General features: G+C 44.3%; 2 protein-coding genes across 2 annotated transcripts in view; both read left to right on the top strand.

Moving 5' to 3' along the window:
* Window positions 1-19,100, top strand: part of norpA (no receptor potential A) — a 553,315-nt gene that overhangs the window by 47,911 nt on the left and 486,304 nt on the right. Inside the window, exon 2 of the mRNA XM_075865873.1 lies at window positions 215-295. The gene's annotated coding sequence lies outside the window, so the exon portion shown is untranslated. The remainder of the gene's footprint in view (window positions 1-214; window positions 296-19,100) is intronic.
* Window positions 7,794-8,480, top strand: LOC142765828 (uncharacterized). Its single transcript, XM_075867634.1, has one exon. The coding sequence runs from the start codon at window positions 7,794-7,796 to the stop codon at window positions 8,478-8,480; it is 687 nt and encodes a 228-aa protein (XP_075723749.1).

Here is a 19,100-nt window from a genome sequence, read left to right on the forward strand (position 1 = left end):
GCCATAATAAAATGTACAGGCATAAAAAAAAAGGTAGTCTTTATTTATCTAAATAAACTGTTTCTACATATTTTTATTCTTATGACTGTTTGCATAATTGCTTTTATTGCTTATTTGTGAAAGTGTATTTCCCCTTCGTAAACAAGATAGTTAAGCAACTCTCCTGGCTTTGCGAGATCTATGTTAAGTGATGATTTTATTTTGTGTCTTTCAGGGGAGGTGCATCAAAATGGGACTTGCCTGAGGGCGTGCCCTTGTGGTGCCAACATGCTTCTGTCACCATGAATTAGCCACAGTGAGTCATGATGTATTGGTAAAGTGCAGTAAATCAAAGCTCACTTTGCATTAAAAAACTACCTGAATGGTATGTGATGTATTTGGTCGCATAATTGTGTGTCACAAAAAACGAAATGTTGCATTAAACATAGGGATGTGCAAATATTCAAAGTTGTGAACATTATTTTTTCTCTTTGATTCAATACATACTAGAATTTTTACTATTCGAAGTATTGGAACTTCCCAAAGACAAGTGCAATCAACTTGCAATGAAAGTTTCGCGATCCCTTCAGATCTTCAATATGCTTCATCTCATCAGTGTATTGCGGCAAACAGTGTATCGGAATGGAATGAAAGCTGAAATTAAAAATGAAAAACAAAAACAAACAAATAATATTTTTGACCAGTACGAAATTGTAACCGAAATGTTATCTATTATTTCATTCTAGAGTGAAATGGAAATTTTTTAAATTGATTTTCAGTTCATGTGGAACTCTGCATTCTAGAAAAAATGAGGTCATGCAGTGTAGAGAACAGTACTAGCGTGATTGCAGGCAGGAATTCCTACTTAAAGATGTGTTGAAATTGTGTGAAAAATGAAATTAGTTGCAATCAGATATCTTTGTCAAGCGGACTTTCGTGTGCCTGTGACTTGCCAGCGTTGATCTCGGTGCGGATATAATCAACGGTCTCGCATAGGAGAGGTGACGGGCTGCTTTTGAGTTGATGCTCACTCCCTTTACGCAAAACATTGAGCCTGGTGAAAAAATGCGTTATTCATTTTTGAGAGTCTACTATAACTTGATAGGGCGCTGATTTGTAAGAATTTCTGTCCAGTAAGTGTTGTTTCTCCTTAGGTTGTGTTCTTCCTTGTCTCACATTGCCGACGGAGCGTAAGTAACTGTACGACTCCTGTATGTTTACTGTGAATCGAACTTTAAGTTTTCACATAAAATAAATACTAATGTTACGAATCATTACGAAAAATTTTTTTTGGTTCCCGGGCTAAAATGGAAACGGAACATTTAGTGGTTGGAATGAGACTAAAACCGAAACAAAAAAACGTTTCGTTTCCCGAGCTAAAATGGGAACGGAACACTTAGTGGTCGGAATGAGACTAAAACCGAAACAAAAAAACTTTCCGTTTCGACACCCTGACAGCAAAGCTATCTTTCAGGCTCCGCTACAGTGGAAATCCCTAAAGCCAAACACAGTCAACGTAAAATTAAAATGGACCCCTTCAGATTGCTAAGTGCTCTGCCTCATTACACTCCCGTGTTGCAGCAAAGTTTCTTGTCAAGCTCCGCTATGGTCGTCGATGTATTGATTCCAGAAAAGGCTGGTTCCAACATGGAGATGATAGATGTGGCAGAGTGTGGGGCTCAATTAATGCCGTTTTGTGCCTGAAACTTGGGCAGGAAGTCGGAAGAGTTGGAGACTGAAGATTTCTAGCATCCATAATTTCAAATGTTCTTGTTTGTTAACATCTATGAGGCAGATTTGGAACTTTGGACTTGAAGGAAGCATGCTCTTGTCCACCACATCAGTTGGGCTTTCACAGAAGAGATGGAGAGGCTGGGGAAATAGCATCTGTGCCTTTCCCGTGTAAGGTGTTGTCACGAATACTTTGGTTGCACTAAATCATGTAATAATACAATTCAATCTCTGCATTGAGTCATTCTTGATAAGATTAAGAAATAGTACCATCCCACAAGTGCTTCATCAAGCTAGCGAAAAGAAATGCTTTCATGTACCCTGCAGTGGCGTCTGCGTAAGTAGGCGTTTAGTGTGTAGAAAGACCACGGACTCGAGCTAACGGGGGGGGGGGGGGGCTTGACTCCCTTCCACGCCTAGCCGTGCGTGGCTTTGCCTTGTCCAGAGAAAAGGGGATCCTGGGGGTTGAGCCGACGACGGGTGATTGGACCTTTAAGGCCCGCCCGGCAGAGGCAACACACCCCTTTGGCCATGGCTTCACCTAGACGGCACCCCTGAGCTGACCCACTCAGGAGAAATCGGCAGTCGCCTTTTCCTTTTTCTCTCTCCCTTATGATCTTCGTCTTTTTTCTCTTCCAATTTTTTCTGTCATCTCTTCACTTCTGTTTACTTCCATCTTCCAGGCGGCAAGGGTTAACCTTGTGTATGTGCCCTCTCTTAGTCACATATTATTGGGTTACAGTGGCTTTGTACAGCTGGCGCTGGCATGCCCTTATAATTGTGCTGCCACGTTTCCATATTGGGCTCGATGGTGGGCGGCTGGCATGGCTCCCGAATTTAATATACTTTATGGCCTCTTTTTCATTTCCTAAACTGTCTGATCGCCCTCCTCCTAAGAGTGGGCGCACCTAAGCAACACTGAATGTATTCATAAAGCCAAAAGAAATTTTGCTGCGCTTCCATGTGATCCACTGTGAAACAAAAGAAAAAATACGCAAGAACCATCTCTCCATTTGTCATTTCCAAATGCCTCACCAGTACCCTTAGTCTAGGGTATCAGGCTACACGTATGGCTAATGAAGACCTTCTTCTCAAAGTCCAAACCAAGACCCAGTATGAAAACCTGACAAAACTTGCTCTTTCGGAACCACACCTGTATCTATCACATCACACCATTTCCTGCACAGTTCCCTGAGGCGTAGTGTCTGATCAACACCTAATTAACCTGACAGAAAGTGAGCTCCTTGAGAGCTGGAACGAACAGCATGTAACACATGTATAGAGAATTAAGATTATGCGTGACAACAAAGAAACCCTGACAAAGCACCTCATTCTTACATTTTGCACAAGCATACTTTCAGAATATACCGAAACAGGCTACTTGAAGTTAAAGGACCGACCTTACGTCCCCAACCCCCGACGTTCTTTTAGGTGCCAGCGATTCGGCCACAGTTCTCACAGCTGCCGCAGCTGTCAAACCTGTGCAAAGTGTAGTTTGCAGAAACACGTTACAGACAAATGTGAAGAAGCCGCTACACACTGCGCCAACTGCGGTGGTGGACACCCCGCTTACTCTCGCACATGCCCTACATGGAAACATGAAAAAGAAGTACTTACACTGAAAGTAAATGAAAACATCTCGTTTAGGGAAGTGCGCAAGCGTGTACTAATGCAGGGTCCTTCGTTCGCAGAGGTGGCACGAAAAGGGGCAGTGCCACCGAAATCCACGGCGCCCGCACGTACCACACAAAGTGGACGAACAGCAGCGCCATTCACCCCCTCAGCGGAAGTAGCATAGGCTCTTTCGCCACCAAAAGGCTTGCAGGCCTCCGGACATGAAGCCCTAGGGCCTTCTGTCTCGACAGATAGCCCTGAGACTTCCATGCCAGCACACGTCCACCGCGAGCGGGCATCCGGCACCTCGTCCAAGGTGATGGACACAACAGCAAGTCCAACGGTATCTTCGGCGCCGCAGGACAGGCGTGGCTCTTTGGAGCGCGGCAAAAAGTAAAAAAATCATCATCACGGGGCCTGACGAGGGCTCCTAACTTGATGCAATACTTATTTAGTACATACAGCACTCATTTACATTCATAATGGATACACAAATAATACAATGGAGCATCAAAGGACGGCTTAGAAACCTCGACGATATCCAGGAACTTACACAAACATTCTCCAAAAGTGTTGTGTGTACAAGAGAGGCACTTAAATTCCAGAAACACCGATTTTCTACATCAATATGTAATATTCAGAAAGGACCACAATGATGCTGTAGCATCATCTTGTGGTGTGGCCATTATAGTTGATCAGGGCGTAGCATGTACGCATCTACCACTACAAACATCCCTTGAGGCAGTGGTTGTTCGAGCAGTTCTTTTGAACAAACTTGTCATCATCTGCTCTCTTTACATACCTTCACAGTACCTTCTCGAAAAACACTAATTCCAGTCACTGATAGATGAAGTACGAGAACCTTATGTGGTCCTTGGGGACATGAATGCACATAATGGTCTATGGGGCGACTCTTGCTGCGATGCACGAGGTCGCCTAATCGAACAGTTCCTCTTTTCTTCGGGTGTGTGTTTTTTGAATAGGGAAGAGCCAACATACTTTAGCCTCGCCAACAAAACCTACTCATGCACAGATCTCAGCATTGTGTCCCCATCGCTTGTACCCCTGCTTCATTGGAAAGTGATCAACAACCCTTTCGGAAGTGAACGCTTTCTGATCATTCTAAGTACACCACTAGACAAAGGTCCTTCACATGTTACCAGATGGCAGACAAAGGGGACTGGGAAATTGTGATAAGATTAGTTTGCCGTTCCGGCGCCCGGGGGCGTCGATGTTGCAAGGAAATAAATACGGCGCACATGACCAGCCAGTCAGTGTGGAACCCGCCAACGTACGTGTGTGTGATTCGGTCCAGCGACCGGCATGGCCCAGGACTATCCGGTTATCACAAGTGGCGACGAGGTCGACTGACGAACCGGACGGGCACAGCACAATCACACGTCATGCCTGTCGTCGGGAAGCTGGATCCGTTCGACCTGAGTACATCGGAGTGGGCGGAATACTGTGAGCGGGCCGAGCTGTACTTCATCGCGAACGACATCCCGAGCGACAAGCAGACAGCCGTATTTTTTACATGCTGCGGTCCAGAGACTTATTCTCTGCTACGAGGCCTCCTAGCACCAAGCAGGCCCACCCAAGCAGGACTGACCGAAATTTTTACCATACTTGGCAAGCACTACGCCCCTTGCATATCAGATGTAGTGGCAAGTTTCAAGTTTTTCTCAAGTCATGGAAAAGAGGGGGAGACGGTAAGTGACTATATTGCCTCGTTGAAGAAATTAGCCGAAGACTGTAATTTCGCAACATTTCGAGAGCGCATGTTGCGCGAGCAGATAGTCAGCGGAATCAATGACGTAACCATGCAAACACGGCTGCTGGAAACGACGTGTTTAACCTTCGAAACTGCAAAGGACACTGTCGTAGCTATGGAGGCTGCGCGTAAAGATTCACGCACATTGAGCTGTCAGCAAGCACAGCTACTATCTCACGAAGCTCCGGAGCAAGCGAACGTTGTCACCTCGGAGAAAAATGATAGCTGTTGCTTCCGCTGCGGGGGAGGTCATTCTGCGCGTCGGTGTAAGCACGGCAGCACGATCTGTCACAACTGTCGCCAAAAAGGGCACCTTGCAAGAGTTTGCAGAGTTCAGCCGGGAAGTAGAAATTTCGACCGGAGCCAGTCTAGTCGCGTGAACAACCTGGGCGACCTGCCTGTCTCTGCTGAAGAGCCCGAAGTTTTCGACTTGTGGATGCTTCACACAGCTAGTTCGGGGCCAATGCGCATAGCGGTTGAAGTTGATGGCATAATGCTCGATATGGAGTTGGACACCAGCGCTAGTGTGTCGACCATTGATGATGGCAAGTTTGCCGAGCTTTTTCCATCGGTGCCGTTGGAGCCATCGAGTGTGCAGCTGAGAAGTTTTTTCGGCGACATGAAAGGCGTCCAGGGAAAGCTGGAAGCAATGGTCAAACTTGACGACAAGGAGCGCCAGCTACCACTATTTGTCGTGAAAGAGGCGTGTCCTACGCTGTTAGGACAAAGCTGGATGAAGGCCTTCAAACTAGGCATCGCTCAGACGGAGGGAGTCAACGTCGTGAAGTCTACGGAAGACCTGGTAAGCCAATATCACGAAGTTTTTTCGGAGCAGCTTGGCACGTTTCACGGCGTTACAGCGTCTATATCCGTACAAAAGGGTGCGAAGCCACGTTTTGTCAAGGCACGTCCGATACCATTTGCTTTGCGCGATAGGGTTTTTGAAGAACTACAGAGGATGGAACGGGAAGGCGTTATCAAACCGGTGAAAACTTCCCAGTGGGCCGCGCCCATCGTTCCTGTATTGAAGCGTGACGGCGGGGTGCGGGTCTGCGGCGATTTTAAGACTACTATAAACCCGGTGACAGTCGTCGAGTCCTACCCTATTCCTAGGATTGAGGAACTTTTTGCGCGACTTACAGGGGGCAAGAAGTTCACAAAGCTTGACTTGCAAGATGCCTACCAGCAGGTTTCACTCGATGAGGAGTGCCAAGAGCTAGTCATCAATAACACTCCGAAGGGGTTATACGAATTCACAAGGCTGCCGTTCGGGGTTTCATCAGCTCCGGCTATATTTCAGCGAGAGATGGAAAATCTGTTGCACGACCTTGACCATGTCGTAGTGTACTTTGATGATATTCTGGTCACAGGAACCAGTGACAAAGAGCATTGGGAAAATTTGGGCCGAGTGTTGGATCGCCTGAAGACCGCGAGACTGCGACTGAAGTTATCCAAATGCGAATTAATGAAACCAGAAGTCCAGTACTTGGGCCATATCATTAGTGCGGCTGGGCTGCGTCCAAACCCGGCTCAGACTGAAGCAGTGCTGGAAGCCCCCGCACCCCGAGCGGTCAAGGAACTTCAGAGTTACCTCGGGTTGGTTAATTTTTACAGAAAGTTTTTGCCGAACCTTTCTGCCGTATTACAGCCGCTCAATAGTTTGTTGGCGTCGGGAACACCATGGGGCTGGGAAACTGATGAAAAGCAGGCATTTCGGAGAAGCAAGGAGCTATTGGCCTCTGCTGCTATATTGGCACACTTTGACCCAGGAAAGCCAACTGTGCTTGTCACTGATGCATCTCCCTTTGGGATTGGAGCAGTACTGGCGCAGCGAGAGTCATCTGGAGAAGAGGCCCCATTGGTTTTGCCTCCCGCAGCCTGGCAACCGCGGAGAAAAACTACAGCCAATTAGATAAGGAGGCATTGAGCCTTGTATTTGGCGTTAGAAAGTTCAGGCAGTACTTATGGGGCCGGCCATTCGAAGCCGTCACAGATCACAAACCGCTGCTTGGCCTGCTCGCAGCAGACAAACCACTTCCCGAATCCTGTTCTCCGAGAGTGCTAAGGTGGGCCTTGCTGTTGCCGGGATACAGTTACGACCTGAAGTATAGGCCGGATTCACAAATTGCACATGCCGATGGGTTAAGCTGGCTACCTCTGCCAACTGCTGAATTTGTTGTTGACTGCCCTGCCGAAGTGTTAATGCTGGAAAGAGTATACCCAGGGGTGCCGTCGTCAAATGCTGTTGCGGCAGCCACTTCCAGAGACCCGGTGCTGTCACAAGTAAAAGCAGCGTTGTGGTCAGGCTGCCATATAAACCTAGGGTCAGAAGGAAGACCCTACGAGACGCGCTTTCATGAGATTAGCGTGCAAGGGAACTGTCTATTGTGGGGCAACAGAGTCATTGTTCCAAAATCCTTGCAAAAGGAAGTCCTCCAGCTGCTGCATGAGAGTCATCCAGGACTGTCTAAAATGAAGGCAGTTGCGCGTAGCCATGTGTGCTGGCCGTTCCCGGAGAAACCGTGGTCACGGCTGCATGTGGATTATGCCGGTCTTTACAGGAACACCTATTTTTTTTATCGCAATCGATGCGTTTTCGAAGTAGATTGAAGTGTTCCCGTTCTCTACACCCTCGGCTGAAGCAACTATTTCCTGCATGCGCATTATGTTCGCAAATCAAGGCCTTCCAGATGTGGTCATGTCGGATAATGGGCCAGCATTTACCAGTGAGCTTTACTCCACATTCCTCAAGAAAAACAGGGTGAGGCGAATGCTGGTGCCGCCGTATCATTCAGCGTCAAGCGGTGCGGCAGAGCGGGCCGTGCAGACTGTCAAAAACAAGTTGCGGAAGGCCGGCCCTGGAGATATTCGCACTCAAATTGCCCGCATGCTCCTGACATACAGGTCAACGCCTCACGAGGTCACGGGTTGCTGTCCGTCAGGGCTGTTGTTGGGGCGGAAGCTGAGGACTGCGTTGGACCTGCTACACCCAGACCTCAGGACCAAGGTGCTACAGAAGCAACTTAAGCAGAAAATCAGATGCGACCAAGGAACAAGACCCAGGGCTTTGGGCCACCCGGGTGACCAAGTGTTCGCAAGGAACTTCCGTCCAGGACCTGCCTGGCTCCCTGCAGTCGTCACCGAACAACGCACTTCGTCCATGGATGTTCTACTGGAAGACGGACGACGCTTAACTCGACATCTGGATCACATCCGCCAGGCCCCTGAGGAACTGAGTGCAGACAACCAAAAGTCAGGCAGCCCAGTATCTACCGGTCTTGCTCTAAGCTTGGACGTGGGTCAGACGCAGCTGACTGGTCTTGCTCCAGGCTTGGATGTAGGTCAGAGGCAGCTATCTCCGGATCGTCTTCACGACACAGTCTAGGCAAGATCCCAGGGAAGACGTGGCGAGGGAACTGGAACTTGCTGTCACAGCACCCAGTACTCCTGTCCTGCGTCGAAGTACCAGAATTCGACGACCAGTATCGCGCTACGCACCTTAAACAATTGTTTGCAACCGTTAATAAAGGGGGGAGGGATGTGATAAGATTAGTTTGCCGTTCCGGCTCCCGGGGGCGTCGATGTTGCAAGGAAATAAATACGGCGCACATGACCAGCCAGTCAGTGTGGAACCCGCCAACGTACGTGTGTGTGATTCGGTCCAGCAACCGGCATGGCCCAGGACTATCCGGTTATCACAGAAATGTTCAGAGAAGCTACTCGCTTAAGTTGGTCGGACATATGTCAATTAAGTATAGATGCAGCTGTAGACTTTTTGACAGCACTTCTTGATGCTGCAACAAAGTGTATCCCACAAACTGGATGGTCCACCAGGCGACACGTTCCTTGGAGAACAGTGAGTGTTGGAATGCACGTAGAAAGCAAAATAAAGCATGGAAGCTGCTTCGAGACTCTCCGACAGCAAAGAATCTTACAAGTTTTAAAAACAGAAAGTCTCAAGGCAGGAGGACGTGCCGACAGGCCAGAAGGGAAAGTTGGCACAGTTTTATATCAAGCATCAATTCATATACACAGGAGGCTAAAGTTTGGAACCTGGTTAGGAGAATAGCAGGAAGACAAGTACATTCACTCCCTCTCGTAAACACACAAGGTAATAGCTTGGAAGATCAAGCAAACTTCCTCGGTGCACACTTTGAACAAGTGTCCAGCTCGTCACACAATAGTGAAGCCTTCCAAAGATACTAAACAAGAATTGAAAAGCAGAAACTACAACATAAATGTAAAAAACATGAAGCATACTACCAAGCTTTCGGCTTAGATGAGCTCCAAACATCACTAAACTCCAGCAGTCATTCGGCCCCAGGTTTTGATCGTGTGGTGTACGAAATATTGAAAAACCTACCAATTGAAATGCAAAAAACCCTACTTCGATTGTACAATGCTATCTGGTTTTCTGGCGCTATCCCTATTTCCTGTAAAGAGGCTATGAATATTCCCATTTTTAAAAAGGGCAAGGACCCTTTCTCAGTTTCGAGTTATAGGCTCGTTGCACTTACAAGCTGCCTTTGTAAACTTTTTGAAAAGATAATGAACTGTCGACTTTTACATGTCTTTGAAACACACAATCTGCTCGACCGATTCCAGTGTGGGTTTCGTGAGGGTAGATCTACCACCGACCATCTGGTGTGTATCGAGGCAGAGATCAGAGACGCTTTTGTCCACAAACAATACTTCCTCTCTTTGTTCCTCGATATTGAGAAGGCTTACGACACAACATGGTGTTTGGCATATTAATAGACTTGTTTCACCTGGGTGTGCGCGGTAGAATGCTTCCCGTAATCAAGAGTTACTTGTCCAATCGGACATCCCATGTCCGTGTGGGCAGTGTTCTCTCTCAAACGTTTGTCCAAGAAACGGGAGTACTGCAAGGCGGTGTACTAGTTCTACGCTTATTATTATCAAAATGAATTGCTTGCACGTGTCCATTCCCCGCAACATGTTTATTTACCTAAATTTATCATTGATGACTTATTTATTATTGATATGACATTGACATTGATGATGATGACGATTGAATTTATCATTGATAATTTATGATAATTTATCACCTAAATTTTACTTATTTTCTGCAGTCTAACCATCTCGCTCTAGCAGAATCGTACCGATACCTGGGTGTTCTCATCAACAGCAAACGAACATGGACTGACCATATCGCACAGCTTACTGCCGATGCATCCAAAACGTTAGGTTTTATCAGACGATCCCTGTCCTACTCACCGGCCTCAGTTCCTAAACTCGCCTACGAAACCTACGTCTGTAGTAAACTGGAGTATGCCTCTCCAATTTGGAATCCACACCAATCTTATTCAATAGATGCCCTTGAAGCCATTCAAAATCGTGCGGATCATTTTATAATCTGCCAATACAATTTCTGCACAAGTGTTACTACTATAAAATCATCGGTGTCTCTCACCTCTCTGGATTTTAGATAAAAAATAGCACGCCTTTGTTTATTTCATAAACTGTATTTCAATTAATCTTACTTACATGGCTCCCTGCTCCTCCCACCAATTCGAACTCCGCGCCGTATCTTCAATTCTTTGAGTGCCCAAAATTTAGAAGGTTCAACCAACGCTTTTAACAAATATTTCCTCCCGTTAACAATTAAGGATTGGAAGCGACTTCCAAATGCAATAACCAACGAAGGTAATATTCTGAAGTTTAAAACCTTACTTGAAACTTGTTTTACAACCGCACCGTCGTAATTTCTGTGTAGCCAGTTGCCTTTCTCTCATTTTTATGCCACTTTAATCATGCTATTATTTGTATAACGAGTTCTGTTTTTATTATTGCCCTATAATTTCAATTTTCGAATTGTAACCTACTTCATGTTCTTGGTCTGTAATTGCCTTTATGTATCCTTGTTCGACCCCCGCCTTTTATATAATACCCCGTCAGGGGTCCTTAAGGGAAAATAAATGATGATGTTCTATTGTACATATGTCGATGACGTCCAGCTTGGCTTTAAGTCATGCAACCTGGCAATGTGTGAGCATCAGGTTCAGCTATGTTTAAACAAGGTCTTCAAATGGGCAGAGGAAAATGGATTTCGACTGCACTCACTAAAAAGCACATATATCCACTCAGAACCTGACATCAACTGAATGGTCAACGTCTGTCTGTTAATGCCGAGCATAAGTTCTTAGGCCTAATCTTGGACCACAAGCTAACCTTCATACCGCACATCATGTATTTAAAAACAAAATGTGTAAAAGCCATGAATGTTCTAAAAGTGTTGTCATGTACTATATGACAGGCAATGTCTCATGAATTTGTATAGAAGCCTCATCAGCACCCACTTAGATTACTAGGCCGTTGTTTATCAGTCTGCGACTCAAAGTGCTTTGAAGATGCTGGACCTCGTGCACCATTTGGGCATCTGCCTTTCTACGTGTGCTTTTTGCACCAGCCCCATAGGAAGCGTTTACATTGAGTCAAATGAGCGGTCGCTTCATCTGCAAAGAACTTACATGTCCTTTGTATATTTTCTTAAGGTGAAAGCAGACAAGAAGCACCCCTCATGCTCTACTAATAATGATCTGTCGAGCTCCATTCTGTTTCAAAACAGGCCTTCGATGAGGCAGCCCTTCTCAGTTCACCTGAAGGGTCTAGCTGAAGAAACTGGAGTGTCGCTTGAACACAGTTTAATGGCTCCTGTAGCATACCCGCCAACGTGGCAGTGGCAGACTATAGACTGCGATGTGTCTTTCCTAGAAGTTACAAAACATGCACCTATTGCCCATATCTGAACATACATCCCGGAACTTCAACACAAATACACACGTCCTGAGTTCTTTACAGATGTCTTTAAGTCTAACTCTTCTGTGTCCTGTGCTGCTGTCGGCCCATCTTTTTCGGATGCTGGCCCTCTACATCCAGACACAAGTATCTTCACAGCAGAAGCTTACGTGATACTTGTGGCCGCTAAACACATCAAACAATTACAACTACAAAAAGCAGTAATTTATATGGACTCCCTCAGTGTGGTAACAGCTCTGCAAACTCTTGAAGAACAAAAAAAAAAACCCAGTCCTCATGTCACTTTATTTTATGCACATTCTACACACTCAAACAACATGTTGTAGTGTGCTGGGTACAACGGCACCGTGAGATCCAAGGCAATGTGATGGTGGATCAGCTTGCTGCATCCATCCACGAAAGCACTGCCATTACACCCATATTAATCCCGGCCCTTGATCTCAAACCGTCTCTCAAACGAAAGCTCAGAGACTACTGGCAGAGCAAGTGGGATAGACACACACAAAACAAACTACACATTATTAAGCCACACCTTGGTCATTGGCCGCCAGTATCGAAATAATGACGTACAGCGGTAACACTGACGAGGCTCAGGATACACACATACACGACACACTCATACCGTTTGTCTGGTGGCGATCCACCATTGTAGGACAGATGTGGTGATGCACTAACAGTTCTTCACATTTTAATCCGGTGTAAACAATTAGACACTCTAAGAGGACAACACTTTTGATTGCCCTACCGACAACATATACCATTACACCCTGCAATGTTCGTCAGTAGGGAACCACTTTTCACTCATAAATCGTTGCTAGCTTTTTAAGAGATGCTTCTATCATGTATTATACCCAGGCATTACGTAGCGCGACCTCTTAAGAGAGGTTGCTGCTGCGGTGGCTACATTGAAAAGCACTTGCCTCGCGGCCCTTGGACACAAGGGCGCTGATGAGGTACTTGTGCTAGTGCCAAAAATCTTTACACATGCTTTTATTATCAGAACCTTTTGTCACCCATTTTTACTATACATATCACTTCACTGTCATTATTTTATTACTTCTATATTTTACCCACTTTAGCACGAGGACTTTTAAGGCCCTTATACAGCCACCCAACACTTTCATTGTTCACATCTCGTCTTATGACCTGGCGCTCTTTGGCCATCAAATGTCCTTTGCGCCACAAAATGCCACACATCAATCAATCAATCAATCATCAAAACGCTGTCATGTTGCTATATATCGTAAGAATATGCTTGGAAATCCTCTTCAACTTTTCTTACCTCAATTTCACTCCTAATTATTCGAAAAATATTCTATAAATATTTGAAAAATATTCGGTTCAATTCTTCTTGCACTGACCCTTCCATATTTGAATATGTTTAGCACTCAAAATTCACACAGCTCTAATTAATAAAAGGTGTTGCAGACTTTAACGGAGTTTTACAAAGGGGAGTGGAGACATGATTCTGCCACTACTGTGCAGCTTATGTTCCCGATATATTTCGTATACTAATTGCATTTCAAGGGATAATTTAAGGAAAATGATTTTTCGCATATTAGTAAAGTGCAATTTCACAAATCTGAAAACACTACTTGCAGCGAGATGACACTTGGTAAGCAAGAAAATGGGTGAAAATAAATGTAGGTGATGAAGCCACCTTGGGACACTGTGTTGGCATAGATTTTGAAGGCGTATACTGAGTCCTGCGTAGGTTCTGACCGACAAAAATAAAGTCATCTGTGGGAGCCATAGGCTTAGCAAATGAAGTTTCAGGAAACTTCTTCCAACTAATGTCGCGAAAATAGGAAAAATGCGTTTTGAATTTTTTTATGTCACGCACGGAGATTTCAATGTGAAATTTAAAAATGAAGCTTCAGCCTTGATTTTCTACGCCAATAGTGAACTTATGGGGGTGAAAAATGTGGCATTAGAGTTTTCACGAGTACAATTTATCGATCTAAAACAAGTTATTGTTTCATTTAGTGTCTCTTGAAGTGCACAAGTGTGTAATTTTAGATAATCTTTACCCACATGCTCTAGTTTATTTAAGGAAGCAATTATTCTATTGAATACTAAACCGCGCTTTATGCTCTACTTTACGCTCTACTTAAGAAGATGTAAAGACTAGCTGTAAAGACACAGTGACAGAAGTTGTCCAGCAGAAAATTTGTCGTTTTGTGTTAATGGACATTCATATTCTATAAAGTTGGCTTAATTAAGGTAGGTGTAATAAATGTAATATTAATGCGATAGCAAAAATATTCAAAATTAACCTGTACCTTCATTTTCATGAGGAACAATAGTAGTGTTGATCTGTGCATACTAGATATCTGCTCTTAAGGGAGCTACGATATTTTAATTTTTTGTGAACACGGTGTGGATGCAATTGCTAAATTACATAGCTTTATTTGTCAGGCAAGTTTTCACATTTTTTTCAAATTATTGATGGTTGAAATTTCCACATCCAGTGCCTTATCTGTACCTTGAGTGGCTCAACAATCAATACATTGGTGTGCTCAGCTTGAGGGGAAAGCTGCAATTATTATCTCAAAATAAAAGTAGAGTGTGAAAAAGAGGAGACATGGGAGACAAGTAGACAGGAAGGCTACCAGCTGACTTTGTTACGAAAGGACTGTAGGAAATATGCAGATCTAATGTCACAAACGGGGCTGCGCACACATTGTAAAGCTGCTCATCCCAAAAAACTAATAATGCATATTGTGACAAAGCAACGTGGACTGCGCAAGGGGAGTAGTACTATATGAATGGCCATTGAGATGTGGAAAATCATGCACCGACCAAACAGGCAGGTGAGCTTGAAGGAATTGTGGCTCTCAAACGATAAGGGCTACACCTTTCTATGCAATATGTCGCTGTGTGCCTTTGTTTGCTAGACTGAAGGTGCTGGGATGCATCAGGGAAAGAGTTGCATGTAAACTATTGGAGGTGTTCTACATAAAAAAGAAGGGCGTAGATTGCGTCAGCCAAATGTCAGTGTCTTTGCGGGAGTGCGAATTTCAATAAGAGCAGCTTTGCGATGTGTGTGCAGCCTCATTTTTGACGTGCAATCTGCGTATTTTCCGCAGTCCTTTCGTAACAAAATCAGTTGGCAGTGAGTGCCCAGTCCTGTCTACTTGCTTCCTGTGTCTCTACTTGTGCTCTACTTTTATTTTCAGACAATGCATTTTATTAAGCGCAATTATTAGCTTTAACAATTGAGGTTAACTGCCCGTTCTTTTAAAGGGCAAAGGTGTAACAGCTGTGCCAATTGTGCCAATTTGGAACAATTACTAATTTTTGTACCGAGCAGCGCCAAAACCATGAAATTTGCCGAAATGGCGCCACAATGTGCCAAAATGCTTGACCAGCCTCAAAATATACTCCATTGCTCTAACTTAAGCGAGAAATGGGGATGATGTTGGGTGCCTGTAGTTAGCATCATCAATCAATCCATGGATCCAGGTGCGCATATCTTAATTCTGAAATACGTTGTGAGATATGGTGTACTCATTCGCAGTAAGACAAGGAGTTTGGCCGGTTAGTTGGGATTCATCATGAACTTGTTTACAGTGCAACACTAGAAACACAGACACAAGGAAGGAGAAAAAGAGAAAGAAAAAGACGGCAGTGATTCTTAATAGATCTAGATTGAAAATTGAATTGTTAAACGTATATATAGTCACTGTACAAAACCGTGACATGCGCAAGACACAGGAAACATTCTGGCAGCGTTGTCATACATACAGATAATCAGGATCGACACAAGTAATCAGTAATCCAATTTTTTTTCATTGAGAAAAACGGATACTTCACTGATACTTCACACTTGCCTCTAACCTATATAATATAAACCTCAGCAATTTTCCTTGTAAATTGATTCGCGTGTTTAAAAATGACGGTGGCTTTGTTAAAAATAGGATGACAATCACATGACCTACATTCAACCGGCAGATGAAGTTGCCCAACCCTTGAAGTGATGGCTCATGCACTCTCAGCCGAACATTGCTTCGTTTTCTCCACATACCCCCACAACATGATAATGGAGTGGAATACACAACTCCCTTAACACAGGCGATGGGCTTGTTCTTATGATTAACGGTGCACTTTCCTTATCCCTGCTTGTCCATCAGAGCATTGTCAATCATCGGGCAGATGCAACTTATTTCATGTATCGCAGAAAAAAAAACATCGACGCCGTACTTAGAACCTACGTTCTTAAGCCCATGTGCTAGTCTATGTACGTAAAAAAAACGGTGCACTTTTTCTTTTTTCATAGGAGTCAATATTAGCACTTCTATTTTTATATGTTTGACGTCACGAACGGTACGTTCACATACAGTTGAAACTACAGCATAGCGATAACCCGTGTCTATTACACGATTTATTTGATCATGAAAAGTGGATTCAGCCATCTGTACGCACGATTTCTTCAAAGATGCATTTAGGATGGTCTTCGCAATGGCACTTTTGACGATCTTAGAATGACCAGATTTGAAATTCAGGATGTGTTTAACTGACCTGGTGTCATACTTCCAGCACACATGATTATCCTCAAAGGTTAGTCTTAGGTCTAGAAACTGCAGTTTGTTAGTTTTAGGAACTTCGTACGTAAGGGCAAGGCCCATACCATGCTGCCTGAATAATGTGAGAATTTCATCAAGACCTTTGCCGTGAAAGCCACTATTGACAAATACAGCAAAGTCATCAACATAGTAAAAAAGGTCACTGTACAGATTAGCAAGATGACCTTCTAGTTGCCTGTTTATATAACCTAAAACAATGTCATTGATAATAGGAGCAACGCACGACAGAAAGATCCCCTCACCATGAAACAAAAGTGCCTTCCAGGTAAGAAGAAAGAGGTTCAAGAAAGGCTTCTAATGAAAACTACAGCCATCAATGAAAGCTTCTTCATCATTGTCAAACAGTAGACAGTCTCTAATGCTTTTCATAACCTGCGCATGAGGAAGGGAATAATACAAGATTTCCACATCTACGCTGAAGGTGCCACGAATGTAATGTGAGTGGCTATTTACGTATTCACCAACAGATTCTGAATTCAGTATGCAGAAAGGGTTGACAATATTTAAACACACAATTAAGGTTCTTCTGAAAATATTGCGAGACAATCAACTGCCAACTGCCTCTATCTCAAACTACAGCTCAGAAAGGCATGTCTTTTTTGTGTGATTTCAGTGTAAAAAAAACCTGTAAGTCAAGGCTTCTTGGCTTTTTGCACCAGCCGCTAAGCGTTGCAAATTCATTTTTCCCAACATAGAAAGTGCTTTCTGCTTGAATATTCAATAAATATCAGTTGAGAGTCAGCGCCGTCTTTTCTTTCTCTTTTGCTCCTTCCTTGTGTCAGTTCTGGTGTGGTGCTGTGAACAAGTTCATGATATACTCATTAGGCCAGGATACTCGCAAAACGCGATCCGACCACATGAAGTAACAACACTACACAACAATAAGTTCGTTAAACGCAGCGGATATTTATCAGCGAGATGACCAGGGGCGGATCCAGTCACCCATTTTGGAGGGGGGGGGGGGGGGCGGTGACGTGAATTAACACCTGAAAAGTGGGTGTGGTCATTACTTTTTTTGTTTTTACTAGCCCAAAAACCCTGTAATGGCATAAATACTGTTAGTTTGTGTTCTCGCAGTGGTCCTACTCATTTGTCCTAACTGGTGATAGCAGGTGGATGGGAAGCACTAAAGAGAGGGGGAGGGAGTGCTGACAGGCTGGGGGGGCTGATCGCCCCTACTGCCCCCCCCCCCCTCTGGATCCGCCACTGGGGATGATGCAACTTCAAGACAAAAATGCGTTGTCATAGCCAGCAACACTGCATGGAAAATGTGAGTTTAAATTTATAGTCGGCAAACAAGGCTATGGCATGTTGAGAACTAAAGCTGGAAGAGTAGGCCGCTGTTCCTGCGCACAAACAAACTCCACGTTAATTGCCCATATTATTTGCCACATTAATTGCCACATTACCACATTAATTGCCATAGCAACGGCACATGCGATAGATATTCGGTCCCGTCGCCAGGCCAACGAGTTACAAACGCGCCTTGCAAGCGACCGGAGATATTGTGCCCTCTGCTTAACCTCATTGTGAAAAAAGGGGGGGTGTAGCTGTCCGAAAATTTCTTGGCCTTTTACTAACTTGTGCAAAACGCCGTGTACACCACCTTTGCTGAAGTACTACTGTGGCCTGGGGAAAAGTATTTGAGACTTGGAAGCGGCTGATAGCACTAGTCGCAGGAGACACCATAGCTTGATTGATTACTCATGCATCTATATGCCACATAATTTTTTTTGTGGGTACCAATACGATTGCTGACGTCTAAAAAGTTACTGGCAATAATTTGGAGCAGTGTATGACATTTCTGCAGCCATAATAAATTGAAAAAAAATTTGGCAGATCCCACATACCTGGGAATCCACATTATGCGAAGCGTGCGGTAGAAAGGTGACCGTGTTGCAATTTTTTTATTGAGCGACACGTCATGAAATGATGTTAAATTAATGTACAAATGTCGCACACACAGACATATGTTGAAGAGTTGCAGATGTTTATATAACCAGTTGTTTGCACTTGCGCAGCGATGCACATGTGAATTCTCAGAGCCTGTCGAAGGACTTGACTGGTGTGGCAAATGCTACTGTGAAATTTATCATTGTTAGCTGAGTGGGGTTGTTCAAAATGCTACTTTTATTGAAATAGTAGTGCACATATTTACTCTGCACGATATAGAGGATGTGGGATGGTTTGCGCATATTTTTTTCTAAATGTAATCCTTTTATTTTCATACTGCTCCAAATTTAGTTTTTCGTGAAAAAAAATAGTGCTTTTTTCTCGTAACCTACTCCAAATTTATGTTTTCGTGCTCTAAAAGTGACATTTTGCTGCTTCGAAAATTGCGTTAAATGCTATATTGTCACGGGGTCGTGACATGGCCGAAGACAGGAGACTTTATGTTGGGATTTAACTGTTTATTTGGGCGAACCTGTGCCCGGTAAACGGAAAGTTCGGTTACAGTAGCGGTCTTGCACAGATAGCAGTGAACGGAGCGTCGGCCGTCGATCAACTACTCACAAGCGGCGAAGCGCGTCGGCATTTATACTCTTGCCGTCGAATGTTCTAGCGTTATCGCTGGCGGTGGCGTAGGTTCCAGAATAATTTGTACAGTTCGCAGAGTAGGCGTGATCTTATCGAAATGA

Source organism: Rhipicephalus microplus, chromosome 6 (genome assembly GCF_043290135.1).
Source record: "Rhipicephalus microplus isolate Deutch F79 chromosome 6, USDA_Rmic, whole genome shotgun sequence".
NCBI classification, from domain to species: domain Eukaryota; kingdom Metazoa; phylum Arthropoda; class Arachnida; order Ixodida; family Ixodidae; genus Rhipicephalus; species Rhipicephalus microplus.

Coding starts and splice junctions, on each gene's coding strand:
- LOC142765828 (XM_075867634.1), top strand. CDS start 7,794: ATGTCGGATAATGGGCCAGCATTTACCAGTGAGCTTTACTCCACATTC.